Source organism: Podarcis tiliguerta, assembly GCF_965153285.1.
Source record: "Podarcis tiliguerta genome assembly, chromosome: 10".
Lineage (NCBI taxonomy): Eukaryota > Metazoa > Chordata > Lepidosauria > Squamata > Lacertidae > Podarcis > Podarcis tiliguerta.
The window spans coordinates 46,856,462-46,878,901 of NC_139543.1; the positions used below are offsets into that span (position 1 = coordinate 46,856,462).

The window sequence follows — 22,440 nt, forward strand, 5'->3', positions numbered from 1 at the left end:
CTGGACCTAAGTCCAAAAGGGACACAGACATGACTTGCTCCCTGTGAGAATACAGCTCTTAGCAATGTTGAACCAGGCATTCTGAGTCAGCCTTTGATTGTGAAATCTTCCACTGCAAGTTTAAATGTCATCACTGCTGATTAGTCTGTAATTACTGAGAAATGCAACCAGGAAAGGAGATATATGAACATCGGCCTAATAGATGGAGTAATGTCATCTTCTGATAAACTGGGGTCAAGGGAAAACCCAAGGAAAGTATGGACCATAGTATTTTGCTGTTTCACATCTGTTTAACATGTGTGTGTGTGTGTGTGTGTGTGTGTCTGTGTGTGAAGCCCCTTCCACAGAGAATAGAGCTAAACCAATACATTTTGTTGCCCGAGGCAAAGAGCAGACTGACGCTGTCGCCTCATTTAATTTAGAGAAGGGAACTGGACTGGCAGATAAATCTTACTTCTACACTGACAGTGGAACAGCCAGCAGAGCTGAAAAGGCTGAGTAGAGTCCCAGCTCTGATCTTCAACAGAGGGAAATGGATAGGGGATTAAAGAGGACTAGCCAGGAGGGCTGTGGCCCCCTTGCACCTGCCACCTGAGGCAATTGCCTCATGCTGCCTAATGGTAGAACTGGTCCCTAGCAAATAAACATGCAGGGCTTTTTCTTAGTCAGAACTCACCAGAACTCAGTTTTGGCACCTCTCAGGTGGGTGCCATTGCCACTCTAAGAGAATGAGGGTGGTGTTCATGGTGAGTTCTAGAAAAATAGCACTGGGAATATGTATGCTTGCTGTTGAGACTCCATCTTGATTGCCACTTTTTCTCCATCCGTGTTTCACTCTGCAGTCATGAAGACCAGCCCTCCAGCACTGCTCTACATTCTGTCAATCTTGATGGCATTCACTGATATGTCTGCACCATGTTGGCAGCCTGCCCCATCTGGGCCTTCTCCAGGTAAGTAGCAGTGACAGTGATGTTGGAAGAATGGCTCTGCCTCACTACAACAGCTTCTACTGTGTTCCCCCATAAATCCATTTCACATTAAGCTACTGTTATGTACTGAAGTTCTCACCCTGGACCAGCAGGGGGATACTGTAGATAATTTTCACTCAGGTCCACATATGCAAATAAGGGATTGAAAATGATGTTCAGTGATTGGATAGTTACAGAAAATGGTTACTGTTGCATTCTAGTGGAGCTCTATATAAGCAGGCTGGCTGAACCCTTCAGTTCAGTTCTGTTCTGGCCTGTGAATAAACAAGAGCTGTTTGAAGAATCGCTGTGTCGGCTGATATGTTCACCCACAACTTAACAGCTACAAATGTTTAAAAACAAAACACAACATTTTTTAAAAAAAATAACTAGCTATAGAACATGTATTTTCTCTCAAAATATACATTTCAAAACCTATTTTGATATCCCTTTTTGAACTGAAAACTGAGTTGCAGCCTTCAGAAAAGTGAGCTGGATAGCTTTATTCCAATCCACACGCTGGCCAGGGAAGTGAGGATCAGACTGATTTGTATCAGAATATGCAAAGAGTGGTTTCTTTAGGTTTCCCCAAATGTGCCAGAAAGCAGGCCCCGAAATTCTCTGCCATGCACTGAAGTTCCACAGCAGGAGTTCTTCAGCAGTCCAGTTAATGTGGGAAGGGTTTCCTTGAAGGTGGAAAAGCCCTAAACACCCCACCATAGTAATAAAATTCATTGCATATAGCCAAAGGCCTTTGCAAACATCACTTAATTCATTCTGCAGAATTAACAACTGACAATATATGATGTACATCAATAGCATTCAAAAATATGTCATTGATAAAATCCATATCTACTATATTCACAGCTCATGTAACTAAGCTCCATAAAAGCCATTAATAAAATGCATTTTTTAAAATGTGCATGTGATTTCTTGGCACCTGTGACAAATGACAGCACCATATAATAAGTTCTATAAAACTGGTTTATCTAATAATCACTCTGTCACAATCTTGTTAGATGTTTGATCCACCCACTGTAGAAAGATGAATGCTAACCATTTTTCTCATGGGTCAGCATATAATGGGCAGAATAATAAACTGTGAGTTGTATCACCATATAATATAATTGGAGACAAAGTAACATTTGGGCTTCTGTTGTGGCATGCATATATTATCTCCCTTGCAAGATACATGAATGGAATTATTTTGAAGGCAAGTCCTGTGAACACCCTAAGTAATTGGAGGAAGGTTACTGTCTGAGTATAATGTGCCCTCATATACAGCCCCTCCAGGCTTGTGTGGGGTTTTGCAGATGTATGTTGCAAAATGTCATTGACACAATAATATTGCATTAGTGGTGGCATTATGCAGAACCGTCTACACATCATTCCAATTTATTCATTTCTGTTCAACACTTCCCTAGGGTTACCACATCTGGAAGGTCCCTCTTGTGTGACTCTCTTGTGTGACTCTCTTGGCTGTGTGTATATGAATAAAAACCAGTCTCCTCTTGCAGCTGGAGTTGGGAATACATAGAAGCCTGATATGCTCTCTGTGAAAATCCAAAGCAGTAGCTTTGGTGACCACCAGAACCCTAATGGGGGACCTTATGCTCAGTTTGTATGTATGTGTAAATACATATATATACATATACCATGAAGAAGCCACAGGCTCCCAAGGAAACCATACCCAAGATTTGCACAGGGACCCCGACTTCCATTACTGCTTAGAGATTGGGGTGCATGTAGCACCATATCATAAATAGATGAAATTGTTGTACATGTCTCTAACAAGCCCTTTTGAGAAGCATATTGTTGCACACCACCCCAATCTCTGAGCAGTGTGCTCACCCAGAGTTTGTGTTTCTTCTTGGATTGAGGCATAGTGGAGACTGTGGGGTCTTTATGATATACGGTTTATTTGCACAAATATACAACCTGAGCCTATGATGGAAGGGTCTCACAGCATTAGCACCCCCAGTGGCAGAGGAAGGGGGTGCAGGGGGTGTGGACCGCCCCAGGTGTCATCACTGAGGGGGGGTGACAAAATGAGTTTTAAAAGGGGGGGCTCACAAACGTTTTTAGGAGTGATGTGGTGGGCTTAGGCACCTGCAGGTTCCACACTGCCTGAAACAGCAGCATGGGACTTACTGCCTCTCCCTCAGTCTCTCCCTCCCTACTGCCTCTCCCTCAGTCGCCCTACAGCTGAGGGGGAGCCGGCAGAGAGGCTCCAAGCATTGGAGAGGCTCACCCCACCCCCATGGGCAGATCGCCTGGCCCCCAGCTGCAGGACATGCCCCTGAACCAGGCACCCGAGTGGCTAGCTACACTGCTCAGCACCACCAGAGAGTCTTGTTTCTCCCATAGCTGCAGCCTTGGATTCAAACAGAAATCAAATGTTGCTCAGGCTTGCTGCTCTGCTTCTGGCTCACATCACTGCCACTCAATTCCAGATTCTGGCTTCATCTTTCTAACTATCTCTGAGTTGAAGGAGGGACCCCACCCATTTGCCATCTCATACAGAACTCCTTTCCTTTGTTTCCCTGAATGGCCCATAACCCGGGCTATCACCCCAACAGGAAGCTAGCCTGGCTATATTTTAACACCAGGGGTTAGGAGGGCCTCTACATACAGCCTACTTCCTCCCCCCCCCCCCCCGGAAAAAAACACCACCTCATAACAATGTTAAAAACAGTTTTTAGTGGGCAAAGACAAGGGAATTCTGGTTGGAAAAGATGGTGCCCTTGCCTGTATTCAAGGTCCGGGTGGGCCACAAAGGTCAGACAAAGGCAAATAGGATGCCCCAAAATGAAAGTAATTCTCTGAGCTTGTGTGAAGCCATTCTTATACTCCCCAAACAGAATAACCTATCTTAGTATTTTTCACAGAGCATCAAATGAAATGCCATGCTATTTAGCCTCACCTTTTCATTAACAGATTCCTCGAGTCTCAGTTGCTTTTATGACTCAGTGGAGATTCTCTCTTGCACTTGGATCCCAATGAAAAATATCACTGAAGCACAATGTCAGCTCGAGGTTCGACTTGAGTCAACGTGAGTAATGAGTGAGATATATTTATGAATGATAAAGAACAGCCTTGTTGGTCTATCAGGACTATTGTCCTCTCTTCGGTCTTTGTTTTTAAGGGTCATATGCTGCCTTTTAGCTCATCCCCCATCTGCACTATGCATTTAAAACAGTATCGTAGCACTCTAAACTTCAATTACTTCCCCCAAGGAATTTTGGGTTCTGTGATTTGTAAATGGTGCTGAGAGTTGTTAGGAGTCTCCTTTTCCTAGTCCTCTTACAGGGACATGGGTGGCGCTGTAGTCTAAACCACTAAGCCTCTTGGGCTTGCCGATCAGAAGGTTGGCAATTCAAATCCCTGTGACAGGGTGAGCTCCCGTGGCTCTGTCCCAGCTCCTGCCTACTTAACAGTTCGAAAGCATGCCCAAAAGTGCAAGTAGATAAATTAGGTACTGCTCCAGCAGGAAGCTAAAGGGCATTTCCGTGTGCTGCTCTGGTTCGGCAGAAGCGGCTTAGTCATGCTGGCCACATGACCTAGAAAAACTGTCTGTGGACAAACACCGGCTCCCTCAGCCTGTAAAGCAAGATGAGTGCCTCAACCCCATAGTCATCTGCAATTGGACTTAACTGTCAGGGGCAGAGGCGGAGGAACCCTCTCCAGCACCCGGGGCAGCGCAGCCCGCACAGACTGAGCATGTGCGGCATCCCGTGCGGACTGCACATGTGCGACGACTGTACAGGATGCCGCACATGCACAGTCCATATGGGCTGCCACTCGCTTGCAGCAGCCCGTTCAGTCACCATGCGAAAGCAGCAGCCCGTAAGGATGCCTGTACGGTGAGCGAGAGTGGTGATGCGAGCGAGAGCGATGGTGAGCGAGAGCAGCAGCCCATACGGACTGTAGGAGCCCTCGGCCGCTCGTTCTACAGCTGGGGGGAGGCAGGGGCCATCTTGTCACCCACAGTGGCACCCAGGGTGGTCAGCCCACTCTGCCCCCCGTTCCTACGCCACCGGTCAGGGGTCCTTTACCTTTTTTTATTCCTCTTACAGAGCTACAGTGGCTTAACAATCGATCCCTCTTCCCAGGGAACTCTGGGGATTTTAGTTCTGTGAGGGGAATCCTACCAATTCTCAGCACCCTTAACAAACTACAGTTCCCAGGATTCTTTGGGGAAAGCTATGACTGTTCAAACTAATATGATACTGCTTTAAATGTGTGGTGCAGATAGAGCCAAAGAAGACTGTTATTGCAAAGAATATTTACAGTATGTTTGCCTCTGAAAGTTATTGCAGTATTCTGTGCTACTCCACCTGTTTGAGGAAATGTTCCAGCTTGTTTTGAATATCATTTGCTCTGTGCTTTTAGTACTTTTAAGGACAGCTGGAATCTGTAAAAGCATATTGGGAGATAGCAGCTCCTCCCTAACCTCTAAGAATTCATCTAGCACTTGACTTGGTTCATCACACATAATGGTTTATTGCCTGACAACAAGAGCATGTCAAGGCTTGCATACGTGAGCAAGCCATAGCAGGAATGGCTTGGTTGCTATGATTCACGTCTTGGTTAACCTCGCAATTGGGCTACTGTATTGCACAATGCCCTGCCTTACAACAACAACAACAACAACAACAACAACAACAACAAATTATTTATACCCCGCCCATCTGCCTGAGTTTCCCCACTCAGCTCCCAAACAAGTGTTAAAAACAATACAGCATTAAATATTTAAAACCTCCCTAAACAGGGCTGCCTTCAGATGTCTTTTAAAGATAGGATAGCTGCTTATTTCCTTCACATCTGAAGGGAGGGCATTCCACAGGGCGGGCGCCACTACCAAGAAGGCCCTCTGTCTGGTTCCCTGTAACCTCACTTCTCGCAATGAGGGAATTGCCAGAAGGTGCTCGGCGCTGGATCTCAGTGTCCGGGCTGAACAATGGGGGTGGAGATGCTCCTTCAGGTATACAGGACCGAGGCCGTTTAGGGCTTTAAAGGTCAGCAGCAACACTTTGAACTGTGCTTGGAAATGTACTGGAAGCAAATGCAGATCTCTCAGAACCAGTGTTATGTGGTCCCAGTGGCCACTCCCAGTCACCAGTCTAGCTGCCACATTCTGGATTAATTGCAATTTCTGGGTCACCTTCAAAGGTAGCCCCATGTAGAGCGCATTGCAGTAGTCCAAGCGGGATATAACTAGAATGTGTGAAACAGCCGCCAAACGTGAAGCTTGAGGAGCAGAGCACCTCACAGGAATTGTTTCTTACAGGTCTGACAGGTACAAAGGACCGGAGACATGTCATCTGCAAGGTATAGCCAACAGGAGCTGTGAGCTGAACGTTTTGGTGGGTAATCTAATAAGAAAATGCTAGCTAATGAGGAGAAGCTGTTTGTTGCTCTCATTATAATTGTTTGAAAATACATTTGCTGCAATAATATAGAATTTCAAGTGCCCCTAGATCAGGGGTCAACAAACTTTTTCAGCAGGGGGCCGGTCCACTGTCCCTCAGACCTTGTGGGGGGGCCGGACTATATTTTGAAGAAAAAAATGAACGTATTCCTATACCCCACAAATAACCCAGAGATGCATTTTAAATAAAATGACATATTCTACTCATGTAAAAACACGCTCTTTCCCAGACTGTCTATGGGCCGAATTTAGAAAGCGATTGGGCCAGATCCGCCCCCCCCCCCCCCCCCGGGCCTTAGTTTGCCTACCCATGCCCTAGATCAGGAATAGGCAAACTTGGCCCTCCAGATGTTTTGAGACTACAACTCCCATCATCCCTAGCTAACAGGACCAGTGGTCAGGGATGATGGGAGTTGTAGTCCCAAAACATCTGGAGGGCCGGGTTTGCCTCTGCCTGCCCTAGATTCTGCTACAATTTTAGTCTATTTTCCCTTTGTGAGCATCTGTGCCATAAAGTTGAAATTTCTGCCCCAGCAGCAGAGAATAACTCAAAATTATTTACTGTTGGGATGTAGGGAACCAGAGGTTATACCACCATTACTCCTCTCTCCATGTTGTTTTGGTTATCTCCTTCTTCATTGGAAGGGGGAGGAAAAAGGGTCAGCATTCCTCCTACATCAGGTGCAGGGAACCTCTGGTTCTCCAGATGTTTCTGAACTGCAAAACCCATCATCCCTGGCCATTAGCCATGCTTGGTGAGGCTGATGGGAGTTGCAGTTTAGCAACATCAGGAGTGCCAAAGATTCCCCACAGCTGCCTCACACCATTCTTCTATGGATAGATCTATACTGCAGCCTGAAAACTAATCTAATAGCCCTGGGATATGTGTTTTATTTTTTATTTATCTGTTACATTCATATGCTGCCTTTCTGCAATGAGAGTGGTCCTTAAGGGGCCTTACAATCACAATCCATAAAATTACTAAAGAGTACAAAGTGTTTAAAGCAACTCACCATTGAATGATGATGGTGATTAACTTCACTTTTAAAGATGAACCTAATTTGCACTTTCCAAAATAATGCACAAACTGCACAATGGGATAGCTCACCTGGTGCTGGTAATACCACAGTTGCAGGTATTCGATCCCCATATAGGACAGATGCATATTTCTGCATTGCAGGGGGTTGGACTAGATGATCCTGAGGGCCCCTTCCAGCTCTAAAATTCTTTGATTCTATGCATGTATTCATGAAAATAGCATTACCTGTATATTATAGGAAACTGCTTTGTAAAAATGTGCATGTTCGGCAAAATTATGTATAAAAATGTGTGTATTAGGATAAATTCACACTAAAGTGCTGATTAATTTTCATGAAGGCTTTTTGGGGGGTGGGGAGGAAAGTGATATAGAAATGTGGAGAACTGAACCAGGAAAGTGAGAAACAGAGAGAGAGAGAAACCAAAACTGGCACGTTCACCCATTGCCACTTCCAGTTATAATTTGTGAAGCTGGGTGGTGGGGTGAGCAGGTGTGGCACAGCTATCAGGTATTTTTGACTCACCAGCTGATGGGTTCAAATTATAGATAGCAGCCTTTCCAACTATTATTTCCAACATCCCTAATGATAGTATAACTGGTCACGATCACAATAATGCTTTTATTTGTCTTCAGAAATTTGACATGACTATTACACACGCTATTCTTGTGGAAGTGTATTGCCGTACTGGGCAGAACCGGACGTGGATGCAGAATCAAAGGATGTGTCCTTTTCAGAACCGTGAGTTTAAAGTACCTACATTTCTTGATGCACTGTGCTATCTTTTCGGACCATACCAAGGTTCCTTCCAGATGTTGCAGGACTACAGCTCCCCTCATCCCATGCTAGCTCAGATGGACAGGGGTTTGAGTCCATCAACATCTAGAGGGTACCATGTTGACTATTCTGATATCATGCCTTTACCTATTCACTGCACCTGACAGCTTCTACACAGCCCGTTTGGTGTTCAGCTGTGGATAATAGGAGATAAGTTCATCTCAGGGCAAATAATCTTGCCTGGATGGAAGTCATAGTGATGCTTCACAATCCAATGTAACGCACAGGCACCCACTGGGCAGCTATAATCCCAAACTGTCCTAGAAACCCAACCCCAAATATATATTCACACACACAACCAAGGCTGTGCCCTGCCTTGGTTCCCATGATCAAATCTGGGGATTGAGCTCTATGCATCTACTCGCAGCACCTTTACTCCAGCTTTGTTCCTCCTTTGCACAGACTGGAAACCATGGTTACATGAAAACAGGGAACTATGGTTAATGGCTTCCAAACATTCCAGATCCATAAGCCAGCTTTGTACCAGGATATAAAAGTTGGTTTCCAAATTCTGGCTTGTTTAGAAGCCAATTCTCCAATTAGCACATAACAAGAAGCCATGGTTTTACTGCAGGTTCTGGGTTTGTTTCATTGCTTGGGTGGTGGAAGGAGTAAAGTGGCAGCAACTGGACTATGTGTGGGTGCAAGTTAGTTGTGCAGATCCCTGGGAAAGGGCTGTGACTCATTGGTATAGCATAGACCTTGGATGCAGAAGGTCACATCTCCAAATAGAACTGGGAGAGACACTTGCCTGAAAGACAAACCACTGCCAATCAGTGTGGAAAATACTGAGCTAAGTGGACCAATGGTCTGTCTCAGTATAAGGCTGCTCTTTGTGTTCCTATATTATCAAACCAGGATTTGATTGTGTGGATGCAGTTGCCGTTTGTGTACCTTCACAAGGAGAAAGACACGTGGAAAGCACCTAAACCCTAATGATCAATGAATCATTAGCATCATAGAATTTTAGAGTTGGAAAGGACCCAGAAGACCATCTCATCCAACCTCCTGCTATGCAGGAATAACACTAAAGAACCCATGGCAGATGGCCACCCCTCCTCTGTTTAAAAGCCTCCAATGAACAAGAGTACACCACCTTCCAAGTAGCACCAAAATAAGGTTGCAAAGAAGAGGTGCTTTGTTTGTAACTAACTTGACATTAGCAGTCATCAAGGTCAGGACAATGTGTGCGTGTGTACCAAGTCCATATAACTTAGAATGGGCCAAAGATAAGAGTAGGGCTGAGCCCAACCACATCTTCCATCTTGTCATTTCATGTGGTATCTTATCCTGCCATCAGATCTCCTGTTCTTGGGCGTCAAACTGACAGTAAATGAGACAGACAAGATACTATGGCCAGGATGGAGGAACTTCTGATTGCCACAACAAACCCAATAAACTTACTCCTGTTATGGCTGTGACTCCTTTAAGATGGGCCCCACTGGCCCCTAAACATGCGACAACAAGTGTTCAGCTCTTTCATTTCCTAGGTGGGCAGGGCTCTTTTGCCAAAGAGTATGTACTTATTTGCCCTGGTGGCTAAGTTCTATGCCCACTGTCAGTGGACGTAATGCCTCTGAATACCAGCAGCTGGAAGCCACAGGAGGGGAGAGTGCTCTTCCGCTCAGGTTCTGCTTTTGGGCTTCCCACAGGCATCTGGTTGGCCACTGTAAAAATAGGATGCAGGACTAGGTGGACCACTGGCCTGAATCAGCAGGTCTTTTCTTATGTTTCTCTCGACACATTTTATTGGTGTTTTTATTTATCTCGTAATTCTATATGCTGTCCACCAGCTTTCTAGGTTTTTTAAAAAATAAAAATGTGGTCTATAAATTATTTTCATAAATAAGCATTAAGTCAAAAGGGAGAGCAATGTAAATGGTAAACATCTCTCCGTCTCTCCCCTTCCCCTATAGCTGTTACAGCTGTGACTGCTACAAAGGGACCCACCCCCAACAGAAACAGAGGGAGTGTGGCATTGGTTCCTGACTGTACAGCAACAAACACTTGGTTCTTTCAGTTCCCCTACCTGCAAAGATGTTCCATTTATTGTTCCTCCAGTAGTGAGTGACAGGTGTAAGTAAGACGGGAGGACAATGTGGTTTGTCTCACTGCAGGCATTGTAGCTGTGATCAGGGGCAGAGGAAGGGGGTGCAGTAGGGGCGGTGCTCCCCGGGTGTCACCACTGAGGGGGGTGACAAAATGCCGGGCGGCACTCACCATGGGGCCTGTAGTGCGCCTGAGCCATGCATCTCTCCTGGGAGAGACATGGTGGCTAGGGCGAGTGCAGGCTCCGCGCTGCCCAAACTGTCCGCTGCCCAAACTGTAGGGCGGCTTAGTGGGAGGAGGCAGGCAGACTCCTTGGAGGCCCTGTGGAGCACCCAGCCCTGGCTTGCTCCTCCCCGGGGGCAGTTGGCCCCACCTGGGCTTGCTCCACCACTGGCTGTGATTTTCTATCTGTGAGACAGTCATGCAGAGAAGAGTAGAGCAAGGCCCATTTTCACTGAGAGATTGAGTCTTACTGCCACAACAGACCCTGCTACAAGGATTGGGAAACTGTGGACTCCAACCTCCATCATCCCAAGCCAAGATAGCCAATGACTGAGTATTATGGATATTGTAACTTAACAAAATATGGAGTGTCGTAGGTTCATTCAGTTCAGCTTGCATTTTAATGCAAGCCTACCCAAAACAAGGGAAGTAATAGTACCGTTCTATCCTGCCTTAGACCACACCTGGAGTACTGTGTCTAGTTTTGGGCGCCACCATTTATGAGGGATATTGACACGCTTGAACATCTACAGAGGAGGGCAACCAAGATTATAAAGGGTCTAGAAACCAAGACTTGTGAGGGAGGTTGAGGGAGCTGAGTATGTTTAGCCTGGGAAAGAGGAGGCTGAGAGGGGAGCCATTTTAAAATATCTACAGGGTGTCACATGGAGGATGGAGCAAGCTTGTTTTCTCATTTCTTCAGGAGATAGGACTTGAATCAGTGGCTTCAAGTTACAAGAAAGGTGCTTCCGAATAAACATAGGAAGAACTTTCTGATGGTATGAGCTGTTGGACAGTAGAATGGACTCCCTCAGGAGGAGGTGGACTCTCCTTCCTTGGAGGTCTTTAAGCAAAGGTTGAATGGTCATCTGTCATGTATGATCTAGTTGAGAGTCATGCATTGTAGATTGGACTAGTTGACCCAAAGGTCCCTTCCAACTCTACAATTCTATGTTTCTATGATTCTGTGTAGCAAACCTTAGAAATTTGTACTTCTCCACATTTTGAGGTGCAGTTCTCAACCCCCTAGAAATGCATTAAACTGTGTATATTAGTAGGAAAGGTGCATAAAAACTCATTAAAAAGAGAATATTTTATAGTCTTAGCAAACTGCTTTAAGGCTTTATTTACAGTTAAGTGATATACAATTTTTTCTTAAATTGCATCCATGTATGAAAATAACACAAAATGCATTGCATTAGGGGAAACTGCAAAAATGTATGTATTCAGAAAAATTGTATGTGGCAATGCGTACTGTATCGTAGGAGAAATGCACACTTAATTGCTAGCAGATTTTCGTGAGGAGGATTTTTTTCTAATGCAAATTGACGTGGAACTGTTTTGAGCTGAGCTGAAGATTAGAAAAAGGAGAAACTGAGAAGAACTGAAATTGAAAGATTCATTCATCGCTACCTTTGGCTTAAAATGCTGCATTACAAGTTGTGATTTGCATGCTGTTCTATACACTAGAGAGTCTTCACCTGGTGCACATTGCCTGCTGGATTTCCCTGCCCCTGCAGCCCCCCTGAACTGTCAATCATGAAGGTGTCATCTGCACATGTGCAATGCCTGTCTCAAATGCACACACGTCAGCTTAACTGCCAAGCGAGTGCGGCTCAAGTTTTCCTTTCAGATTGAAGCTGGTTTCAGAGAAAAGGACCAAACAACATCATTTCTCGAGAAGCAACAGGATAGCTCTGTGTTGCGGGTAACTTCATATGTAGACAGATTCAAAAGTCAGCAGTGGAAGAGCATTGGAACCACAGCAAAAGTTAATGTGTTCCCAGCTCAGCAGTTTCATTGTTAATGTTACCTGCTGGTCCTCTCTTGTTCTCTTTAGTTCGACTGCGGTCTCCTTGCAACGTCCAAATGGAAAATGACGACAAGCTTTCCTACAATTTAACTTGGAAGCTCTGTGCTCTCTCACATTATTTAGAAAATGAGGTGGAGTACCAAATACGATATATAAAAAAAGATTCTAGTAAGGTGAGTGTGAAGAGACATCTATATGGATGGTAAAGATTTGATCTGGTTTATTCTTTTGTAGTCCACTTTCCTTTCCTTGGACCCAGAAAGCCATTCTAATACAAGATCCAAAACAATAAAGTGATACATTTTAGAGGTGCAGCAGAAATGCTACCTCCTCTTGAGAAAGCAGGGGTGCCAACTATAAGAGGTGTAAGGTACTTCAGCTCCCTCAATATTGGTGGGCAGGGCACTGAGCCCCCACCCCCAATTTTGAGGGGGCTGACATCTCCCGCCACAGCCGGGTGCCCTCTGTGTTCTCCAGCCTCTACCTGGGAGCCCAAGAGCCGGGTGGGGGCTGGAACGAGTAAAGGCAAAGATCGCCCTCCATGTGTCCTGCCCCCACCCAGCATATGCTGGGTGACATCATGTGACACGTCACATGGCTGAGCCCCTGTGAGAAAGTGAAGTATTTATTGGTTAGCTGCCCATACCTTTTGTATTAGAAGTTAAGTAGAAGGTCAAAGAAGTCAGGCTGTCATGCCTCAATCAGTTTATCAACCCTAACCAAACAGATCAGGATAATCACTGAGTGTGTGTCCAAATAGAGATTAAGGAATTGTTGGGCAGATCCCAGTACAATACCTCAAGGAACACCTCTCTCCATATGAACCCACCATGAGATCATCATCTGAGGCCCTTCTACGAGTACCTCCTCTTTGAGAGTTCCGGAGGGTGGCAACACAAGAATGGGAGTTTTCTGCAGTGGCTCCCCATTTGTGGAATGCTCTCCCCAGGGAGGTTTGCTTTGCACCTTCATTATACACTTTTAGGTGCCAGGCGAAAACTGTTCCCTTCAACCAGGCTATGGGCTGATTGACATCCAATGCCCTTTTAAATGTGTCATGGAAGGAGGGGATTATTGGTTTGCTGCTGTTTTTATATTTATCATGTATTTTGCAGTTTGTATAGTGTAGTTTTATGTTGTGAAGCACCCTGAGATGGACAGATGCTATACAAATTTAATGTAATAGTAGTAGTAATGCATACAGCATTTGGGACTTTGTCATTTAGAGAAAAGGTGAGCTAGAGGAGATACGGTAGAGGTGTACAAAAACTCTGCTTGGTGCAAAAAAAAAAAGTGGCTTGTGAAAAGTTTCCCTGCCCTCTCATAACACTAGAATTTGGGAACATCCAATGAAGCTAATTGTTGGAAGATTCATAATTACTCAAGAAAATACTTATTTACAGAGTGCATAATTATACTATGGAATTCAGTCCCAAGAAGTAGTAGTGATGGTCACCAACTTAGATTACTTTAAGGGAGGCTTAGATAAATTCATGCAGGATAAAGCAATCAGTGGCTACTACTCAGGAACTACATCCACTGCCAGATGAGAACAGAATGCTGGACTAGATGGGTTCTTCTTACGTTCTTCTTACGTTCTTCTAGAGGGCAGCAATGCACAAACATGTTGTGTATAATCAAGGAGTGCCCACAGTCTGAAATCATTCCCCATCTTGCAGGCTTACATAATCGGCTCCAATATTCAGGATCAGAGGTGGATGAAATTTGAGACTCTTTCTCCCGACACAATGTATGAGGCCGCTGTTCGTGTGAAGGTAAAAAAGAGCACGGCTCTTTACAATAGCACATGGAGCAAATGGAGCGTGCCTGTAACATGGACGACCCATAAAGGTAAGGCTCACAGAACAAAACCTGTAGGATACTTGAAAAATGGGACAGATAAGGATCCCAAAGCCTTTATAAATTGGGGGGGGGGTGGACTTAGTGTCAAACAGGCTCTGCATATGTAATCAGGGGTGTAGCTATGTACTGCAGCATGGGGGGGGGGAATCTCTGAGAAACGCATATACAGTGGTACCTCAGGTTACATACGCTTCAGGTTACAGACTCCGCTAACCCAGAAATAGTGCTTCAGGTTAAGAACTTTGCTTCAGGATGAGAACAGAAATCATGCTCCAGTGGCACGGCAGCAGGAGGCCCCATTAGCTAAAGTGGTGCTTCAGGTTAAGAACAGTTTCAGGTTAAGAACAGACCTCCGGAACGAATTAAGTACTTAACCCGAGGTACCACTGTACTTTCCAGCCTGGCTAGATCTACACAGCTGTTCAAAAAACGCTATGAAAACACTCTGGAAAAAAAACTTTTTAAACTTCTCACAATGGAAAATATTGAGTTGAGATTTCAGTTCCGCAGCGCCATCTGGTGCCACTGTGTTATAACACATTTATAACTTAATTTGCCTAATGTAGCTGTCAGTGTAAAAACATATTGCATTATCAGAGGCCTTTGCCCATACAGCCTGCCACTCTAGGAATGAGCAAATTGGGCTATTTTTAGCCGATGTCAATTTCACATGAGATCACCCATAAGTCTGTTCAGTCTCATTCAGACATTAATTTGAGATACTGCATTTAAAAAAAAACTGCATGAAGATTCACACTTAAAAGTGTAATTTTATACATTTTTCCCCTTCAAAGTATGGGTTTCCAAACCCTTTTTGATCCTCGTAGGCTGCAGGCCTGAGCACACTTACTACAGCAAGTTTGTTTACATGGGGGCCCCTGAGTCTCCCCTTGCTGAAATTAAGTATTTTTTTAAAAAAAACCCAACCCTTCTGTGGTTGCCCATAAAATAGGATGCAGCAGTCAGGGGTGATGAGAGTTGTAGTCCAGTAACATTGGCAGGCCACAGGTCCCCCATTCCTATTCTATAGGTACCGTTTTTAGGCCCTTCTCATCTTTTTCCCTTTGTTGTACATATCTGCTTTTAATCTGGAAGCCATCCTGGGACACTTTAGAGGTTATCAAGGTGTGCGTTTGCAAGGGGAAAGCAAGAAAATAGAAGTGCAAATATTATTTGCTATTAATTATTCAAGGCAGCACTACAAAAAGTGCTTCAGCCACCCATATATAAATATTCCCTTCCACTTTTTTGTTGAATGGAGACCAACACTTGCAGGGATGCATTGAGTTGCACACCCTTAAATCCATGCACTCCGTCTGAGGATGAAGGCTGAGCCAAAATTTCCCAGAAAACATTTTTTTCAGAGAAAAATTCTGAGATTGCGCTCTCTCTTTTCTAACCCCTTAGAGAAAATAATGCCACTTTGCAGAACTTTTTCTGAATATTCTCCACTGTAGGGGTGGGTGGGAGGGTGTTAGTAATGCCAACCATTCCTCCTCCCTTCTTCCCTCACAATTCCCTGGAATGACAATAGTCTGGGACACTGTGGAGATTGTAGGAAAGGGGCTAGCCTAACAACACAGTTGCAGCACCACATGCAAAAAGAATCTTAGGAAACAAACACTGCTAAGAACCAACCCTGGGTTGGTGAATTTCTCCCACACCTGGAGAAATTCTGTGTCTCTGCACACCAATAGGGTGGATAATTTTAAGAGGTGATTTGTATACACCTGTTCCTTTGGTTCAGATGGGAATCAACTGTCTTCCATGAATGGCTAATTCCTCCTCTTTGTAGGGGATGCATCGTCTCCAAGTCTGCTCCTGGCAGTTCTTCTCACCCTTTTGGGGAGTCTCGTCTTCATCTTCCCCTTCTTCATCGCCATTTTCCTGAGGGGCAAATCACCGGCATCAAAACGGTAACAGGGAACAGAGATCTTGCTTCCATACTCTGACACTAACTGTTTCCTTAGCCAACAGCTAAACTGTGATAATGATCACTTCTGCATGTGATGGGAATGAGAATGGGCTGTAGCTTCTGACTGCAGCTGGAAGATTCCACTTTTAATGATCCTTGATGTAAGCACTTCCTAAGCAGAAAATTAGCTGAGCAAGGAAAGGACTCATCTTGAACCTTTCTCCCCTAGGCTTTAGTTTTCTTCGTGCAAGGAGTTTTCTTCTGAAGGGGAATCTTCAGACATGATACTCACACACACACCTGCAGTCTGAAGGAGTACAGTCTTCTCCACTGCCTCATGTTTCTACCGCTGCACTCTGCTGAATGGGCAGAACCAGCCTGAAAAATGGCATCAAGGTTTCTCTGAATTTTTGAGACCTAAGTCAGAAATCTCACATGGTTCCCAGTCATCCAAATCCTCTGTTTCTGTTGTTGTTGCTGCTGAAGAGGAGGGAGAATGTCCTTAGATTTCATTCATAATAAGGACACAGATGACGCTGTGATCTAAACCACTGAGCCTCTTGGGCTTGCTGATCAGAAGGTCTGTGGTTTGAATCCGCACAATGGGGTGAGCTCCCGTTGCTCTCTCTGAGCTCCTGCCAACCTAGCAGTTTGAAAGCACACCAGTGCAAGCAGATAAATAAGTACCACTGTGGCAGGAAAATAAACTGCATTTCCATGCACTCTGGTTTCCGTCACGGTGTCCCGTTGTGCCAGAAGCAGTTTAGTCATGCTGGCCACATGACACGGAAAGCTGTCTGTGGAAAAACGCCTGCTCCCTTGGCCTGAGAGCAGGATGAGCATTGCAACCCCATAGTCGTCTTTGACTGGACTTAACTGTCCAGGGTTCTTTTACCTACTAGGCAATGGCTTTATGTTGCTGTTAATACCCTTTTTGCCTTTTTTCAGTTGAACAAATTACATTTTTTTTTTATTTAATTGTTAAATTTGTATACCGCCCTATACCTGTAGATCTCGGGGCGGTTCACAACATAAAATTACAATATAAAATGCCCACTAATAAAAATAAGAACAAAGACAACCTAATAATCCCCCCTTCCACAATATGTTTAAAAGGGCATCAGATGTCCATCAACCAAAGCCCTGGTTAAAGAGCTGCCAAACATTCACACAACTAGTCCACCACCCTCCTGCATTCCTGGCTATGCTTAGTTGTACTCTTGTCCAAACCCATATTCCCTTTGCACCCTTCTCACCCTAAGCTCTGTTTGCTTTAGCTTAAGGAAGGTGCTGAAGATCCATTTGCCAGACCCTGCTGAGTTCTTCCCGTCTCTCACTGCTGTCCATGGAGGAGATATCCAGGTAAGGGGGACTTGGAGGTTGAGGGGGTAAGGAGATGGAGGACAAGACTGCTGCCTGTAATTCGGGATGGATAGTTTTTGCTTATCTTAAGCTTCTCATTTATCCAACCTTAAGTGCAGCTTGCAACATTTCACTTTGCATGTTTTTTTGTGTGGCGCAGCAAAGACTCTCAGTCCCTCCTATTGTAGTATTTGTATTCAATCTGATTTTTGTCTGTCTGAAGGTTGCTATTGGTAGATTTAGACAAGTCACAATCCACACAAATATTGCATATCTGTGGGAGGGATGAATCCATCAATTTCATTTTTTTTCCTCAGTTTTATATTTTTCCAGTCTTATGTTGAGTTTGCCACATTCCTACATTGGCGCTATTGAAAAAAATAGTCATCGCAAATAATAATAATAGTGTGCATTTCTCCTGATATACTGACGTTTATGTACAATTTCCTGTAACAAAATGCATTTTTGTACACATTATTTGCCTGGAGAACTGCATCTCAAAATTCAGAGAAGTGTGAATGTTGAAGGAGGGAGCTGCTTTTCAGCCCACATGTTGTTTCAAGGAAGTGCAAATTTGGTAGAGTCATGTGAAAATGCAAACTGAAACACATTTCTTCCACTCCAGTTTTAGCCCTTATTGTAAGTAGCATGACCACAGTCGTTGCTATTATTTATTTGTTGACATATTTTTAAACCACTCTGCATCAGTTAGAACTCAGGGTGTTATACAAAAAGAGACAGCTCACCTGTCAAAATGGGTCCTGCCAACTGGATCCAATTCCCCAGCCCTGGATTATAGATCAGGGGAAGCTATTCTGTATGAGTTCAATTTATTGAATACATGAATGGAACACTCGCCAACTTCTGCTTGTTTCTTTGATGGTGGCATTGCACCTGTTTGAACATTACCCTTTATTTTATTTTTGTACTTCCCCACTAAAACCAACAGAAGTGGCTGTCCTCGCCAGCACCCATGTCTTCCTTCTACCTGGCTGCAGCAGTTCCAGATGTTTCTGTGCTTGAGGTGATGCAGAAAGGCAATCAAGAGCCTTGCCTCCTCCTTCCCAAGGAACATCCTACTCATACGGATGCACCAGAGACTAGTGGACATTCTTCATCCAGCTGCTTTACCAACCGGGGCTATTTTTTCTTCCACACCGATGATTCTCTCGAGATTGAGCCCTGCAAGGTGTATTTCACCTACGAACCTCTTACTCAAGAGATCAGTGGCAATGAGGACAGCGACCCTGACTCCTACAAAGTGCTCCATGAAACTTGGGACAACCGGTCGCCGCCACCTGCCTACAGCATCATGGCAGACCAGGAGAGTGAGTCTTTTCTGCAAGAAGCAAAGGTCCCAAACCAGAAGGTTGGAGGTTGTCCAAGGACTCTTCCATCATCAGAGAGCTTCCCCGTGACATCAGAAGTGAAAGAGGATGAGAACAAAGAAGGGAGTGAGGCCATTGCTCACCCCAACAAGTCTCCAGAAAAGTATTCCATGGACTTTTCATGTGTCTGGGAGCCGTCTGGCAGCAATACTGATGGAACAGAAGCAGTTGGAAGGGTAGACCCTTCTACAGGCTCTGTGGAAGACAATGGGCCTGCATTTCCCCAGCCTATGATTCAGAACTCAGGCCAAGTCAATGATCTCTGCAGAGCTGCATCTTCCAGCCAGGTGCTGAGTTCTTCAGAGGCCTACTTGACCCTGAGAGATCTTCAGGGCCATTATGGCCATCACTCAGTCTGAATTCTGAACCGTCCCTGAAAGCAAGAAAGCATCAACACCATCAGTTAAACATCATCAAAGAAAATGAAAGGGAACAGAAGGCTTTTAACAGGCAATGGGACTTACATTTTAACTCTCCTCTCTCCCTCTCAATACGCAATAGTGACCCCCCCACCCTGTAGTGTTGGGGAGCCAGGAGAGCAACAGAGCCCCACCCTTATTGCCTCACTGGATGCTACTGGAGTATAAGGAGAGGGTTTTGAGGTGCTGTAAGGGGTGGGTTTAGGGGGCTAGCTATAAGGGGAAGGGGGTTGATGAGTTGTAAGGGGGTGGCGAGCAAAGAGGGCAGGGGTACAACCCCTAGTAACTAATGAAAATGGTAATAGGAACCAGATTTATGACACGGGGTGGAAAGCATATGGCTGCATTTTATCTTGAAAGTGGTTACCCAGAAACTTATAAATGGACCCTATTGTCATCTGCTAATCCATTTTCTTGAATAAATTCTTGAATTTTGGGAGCATGCGATATGCCACTGAGGCATGTCTTTCCGACAGAAACCTCTGCCTTCTCCACGTGGTACCCCCTACTGTGGATAACATGGACAATGGCATTCTTGTGCCCATTAGGAAGCAAAGATCCTACCTCGGTACAGTGGTACCTTGGTTCTCAAACTCAATCCATTCTGGAAGTCTGTTCGATTTCCAAAACGTTCGCAAACCAAGGCGTGGCTTCTGATTGGCTGATTGGCCCCAGAAACAATGCCGACAGCCAAAAAGGACATTCAGCTTCCAAAAAACGTTCGCAAACCGGAACACTTACTTCTGGGTTTGTGGAGTTCGAGAGCCGATTTGTTTGGAAACCAAGCAGTTTGGGTGGGTGGGTGCTTTTAGTTGTATAGCTTTATACTTGGAGGCTGCTACAAGACAGCACTATGAACTACAAATGTGAGGCAGAAATTCTATAGATTAAAAGTTTTGTTAAGCCTACGCTGATGCTTGTTGAATATTGCAGAGCATACGCAGACTGTCCAGAAGCATTCGGTTGCAAGCTGGCAGGATGAAGCAAGACGCTGCTACTAGTAACTTGGTTACTTAGAGGTTTATTACTTACAGCACTCACAAGTTACTATATACCAGACACAGACACGGTTCTTAACTCTCTCTCTGAACAAACTTCAACTAACTCTCAAACAACCACTGACCAACCAACCAACCAACACAGGAAAGTTATGAGTCACCATGCCTATATGGGTGACGTTATGCAATAGCAGAGTTGTATCCAAGGTTCCATATCGCTAGGCAGAATAACTCCCCCTGCTCAGTCTTCCTGGCCTTCGGCCTACTCCTTAATTGCTTCTGTGGGAAGCTGCACATAGGCAAAGTCCCAACACCCTCTCACAGCTTCCCACAGGGTCGCTTAACTGGCCCACTTGGTCGGCTCCCGTGCGCTGCACTAAACCGGTGCAGAGCAGAGCGGGGTCTGCCTTCCGCAATTCTGGCCAGCTTCCCATTGGCTGCAGGAAGCTCAGAAATAGCATTTGCGCATGCGTGCATATGCACACACACACTCCAGCCCACCGTGGTGTCTGCGGGACCGTGAACCACAAAAACTTTGATGACCCGTGGTGTATGTGATAAAGGGTAACCATATAGGGGTGAAGGAGTCTTCTTCTATTTTTCCCCATGTCAGTTTCAGTTTGTTGGTTGAAACACCAGAGAGTTACCTGGCTGAGGCTGCATTTCTAAATGCACTTACTAAGGAGTAAGCTCCATTGGATACAGCAGGATTTACCTGGCTCTAATCATGGGCAGGCTAATCCTATGCTTGCTTGCTCTGAGGTAAGTCCCATTTGACTTCAAATGGCACTTTCCCCCCACAGAGGAAGCTGCCATATCAGATCAGACCCTTAGTGCGTCTAGCCCGACATTGCTCACCATGACTGGCAGTGACTTTCCAGTATTTGCTACAGAGGGTCTTTCCTTTGCTCTGTTTTGCATGCAAGGCTCTACCACCGAGTTTCACTCTCTTCCTCTTGACCTTTGGGTCCAGACATGAAGCTGAATGAGTCAAACGACTACAGTTAAAGTGATTCAAAGGTTGATGATTCAAATTGAGAACATGACACTGTAATTGAAACAAAGGCATTTAGTCACTTTTATTTTTACTGCCGATGAAGTGTAGTTTCTTAACAGCCTGTAAATCTTACTTCTGTTTTTCGCTCTCTTCATTATAGTGTTTTTGATGTACTGTGTTGATTATTTTGATGGTTACGCTCTTAGTTACTTTGAGTCCCTTTTGCAGAAGAAAAGCAGACTAGCGAATATGCTAAACGCACTTACAACGGGACCATGCGTGCATGTTCTTCCATGTTTGAATACAGGAAACATTTTCACAGCAAAAGCCAATCTAATTTCCCATTTCAACTGGAATATTCTAGTGATGTCGCTCTGCCTTGCAGGACAAAATATCCCTCTTTCATTTGATTATGATAAGATTATTACAGAGCAGCACAGCTCATAGCCTGTGCCAGTGAAAAATCATCTTAATTGATATAGCCCATTCCATTGTTTCCCTTGCTTGAGGAAATAATCACATAATTAACAGAGATGATGGGTGAATCATCTCACAAAAATAGATACAGATCTGCACCTGTGCCTGAAACCAAAACCAAATTATTTACTTCAAAGCATTAAATATTCAATTAACATTTGACATGCTTTCTCCCTGCTTTGAGGCACACATACTACCATCACCACGATGCAGCACAGGGATACTACTTTTACCATGATGCAGTGGAAGGGTAGATACCAAAAGATTGATTGCGTGGCTGCTGTGATGGCCATTTCCAGTAATCGCAATGTATTCTTTTTTCTTCTTCATTGTCTCTTTCTTCACTTGTGACAAGAATCAAGAAATATCAGAAAATGAATTCCTTCCACTTAATTTTTTTCAGAAACATCTAAGGATGGAATGAGGATTTAAGGAACCTCTCCAGTATTCTATAATGTGTTTTTTTCATTTAAAAACAGAAAGAAATGTGCTTATATAAATGTGCTGAAGTTAGGATTTTAGATCGTAAGCTCCTTGGGGGAAAACTTGTCCTATGTAATGCAATATGCATGCCAATGGCACCTTCTCTCTCCCTCTCATATCTTTTAATTCTATTGATCATATAGGAAAGCCTAAACATCTACATAGTTATATTAGATGCCTG

The 22,440-nt window shown here is 44.5% G+C and overlaps 1 protein-coding gene across 2 annotated transcripts; it reads left to right on the forward strand.

Moving 5' to 3' along the window:
• The first annotated feature begins 816 nt into the window (after positions 1-816).
• On the forward strand, positions 817-19,507 carry IL2RB (interleukin 2 receptor subunit beta). 2 transcript variants are annotated; one of them, XM_083400684.1, is made up of 9 exons: positions 817-950; positions 3,906-4,020; positions 6,259-6,334; positions 8,072-8,177; positions 12,385-12,530; positions 14,037-14,208; positions 16,016-16,136; positions 17,413-17,497; positions 18,447-19,507. In XM_083400684.1, exons 1-9 carry the CDS (start codon positions 845-847, stop codon positions 19,242-19,244), a joined length of 1,725 nt encoding a protein of 574 aa, XP_083256810.1. In that variant the 5' UTR covers positions 817-844; the 3' UTR covers positions 19,245-19,507. The 2 variants fall into 2 exon arrangements, with proteins under 2 accessions (XP_083256810.1, XP_083256811.1); XM_083400685.1 differs by lacking the exon at positions 817-950 and having other exon boundaries at positions 3,951-4,020; positions 6,259-6,299.
• The last annotated feature ends 2,933 nt before the right edge of the window (positions 19,508-22,440 follow it).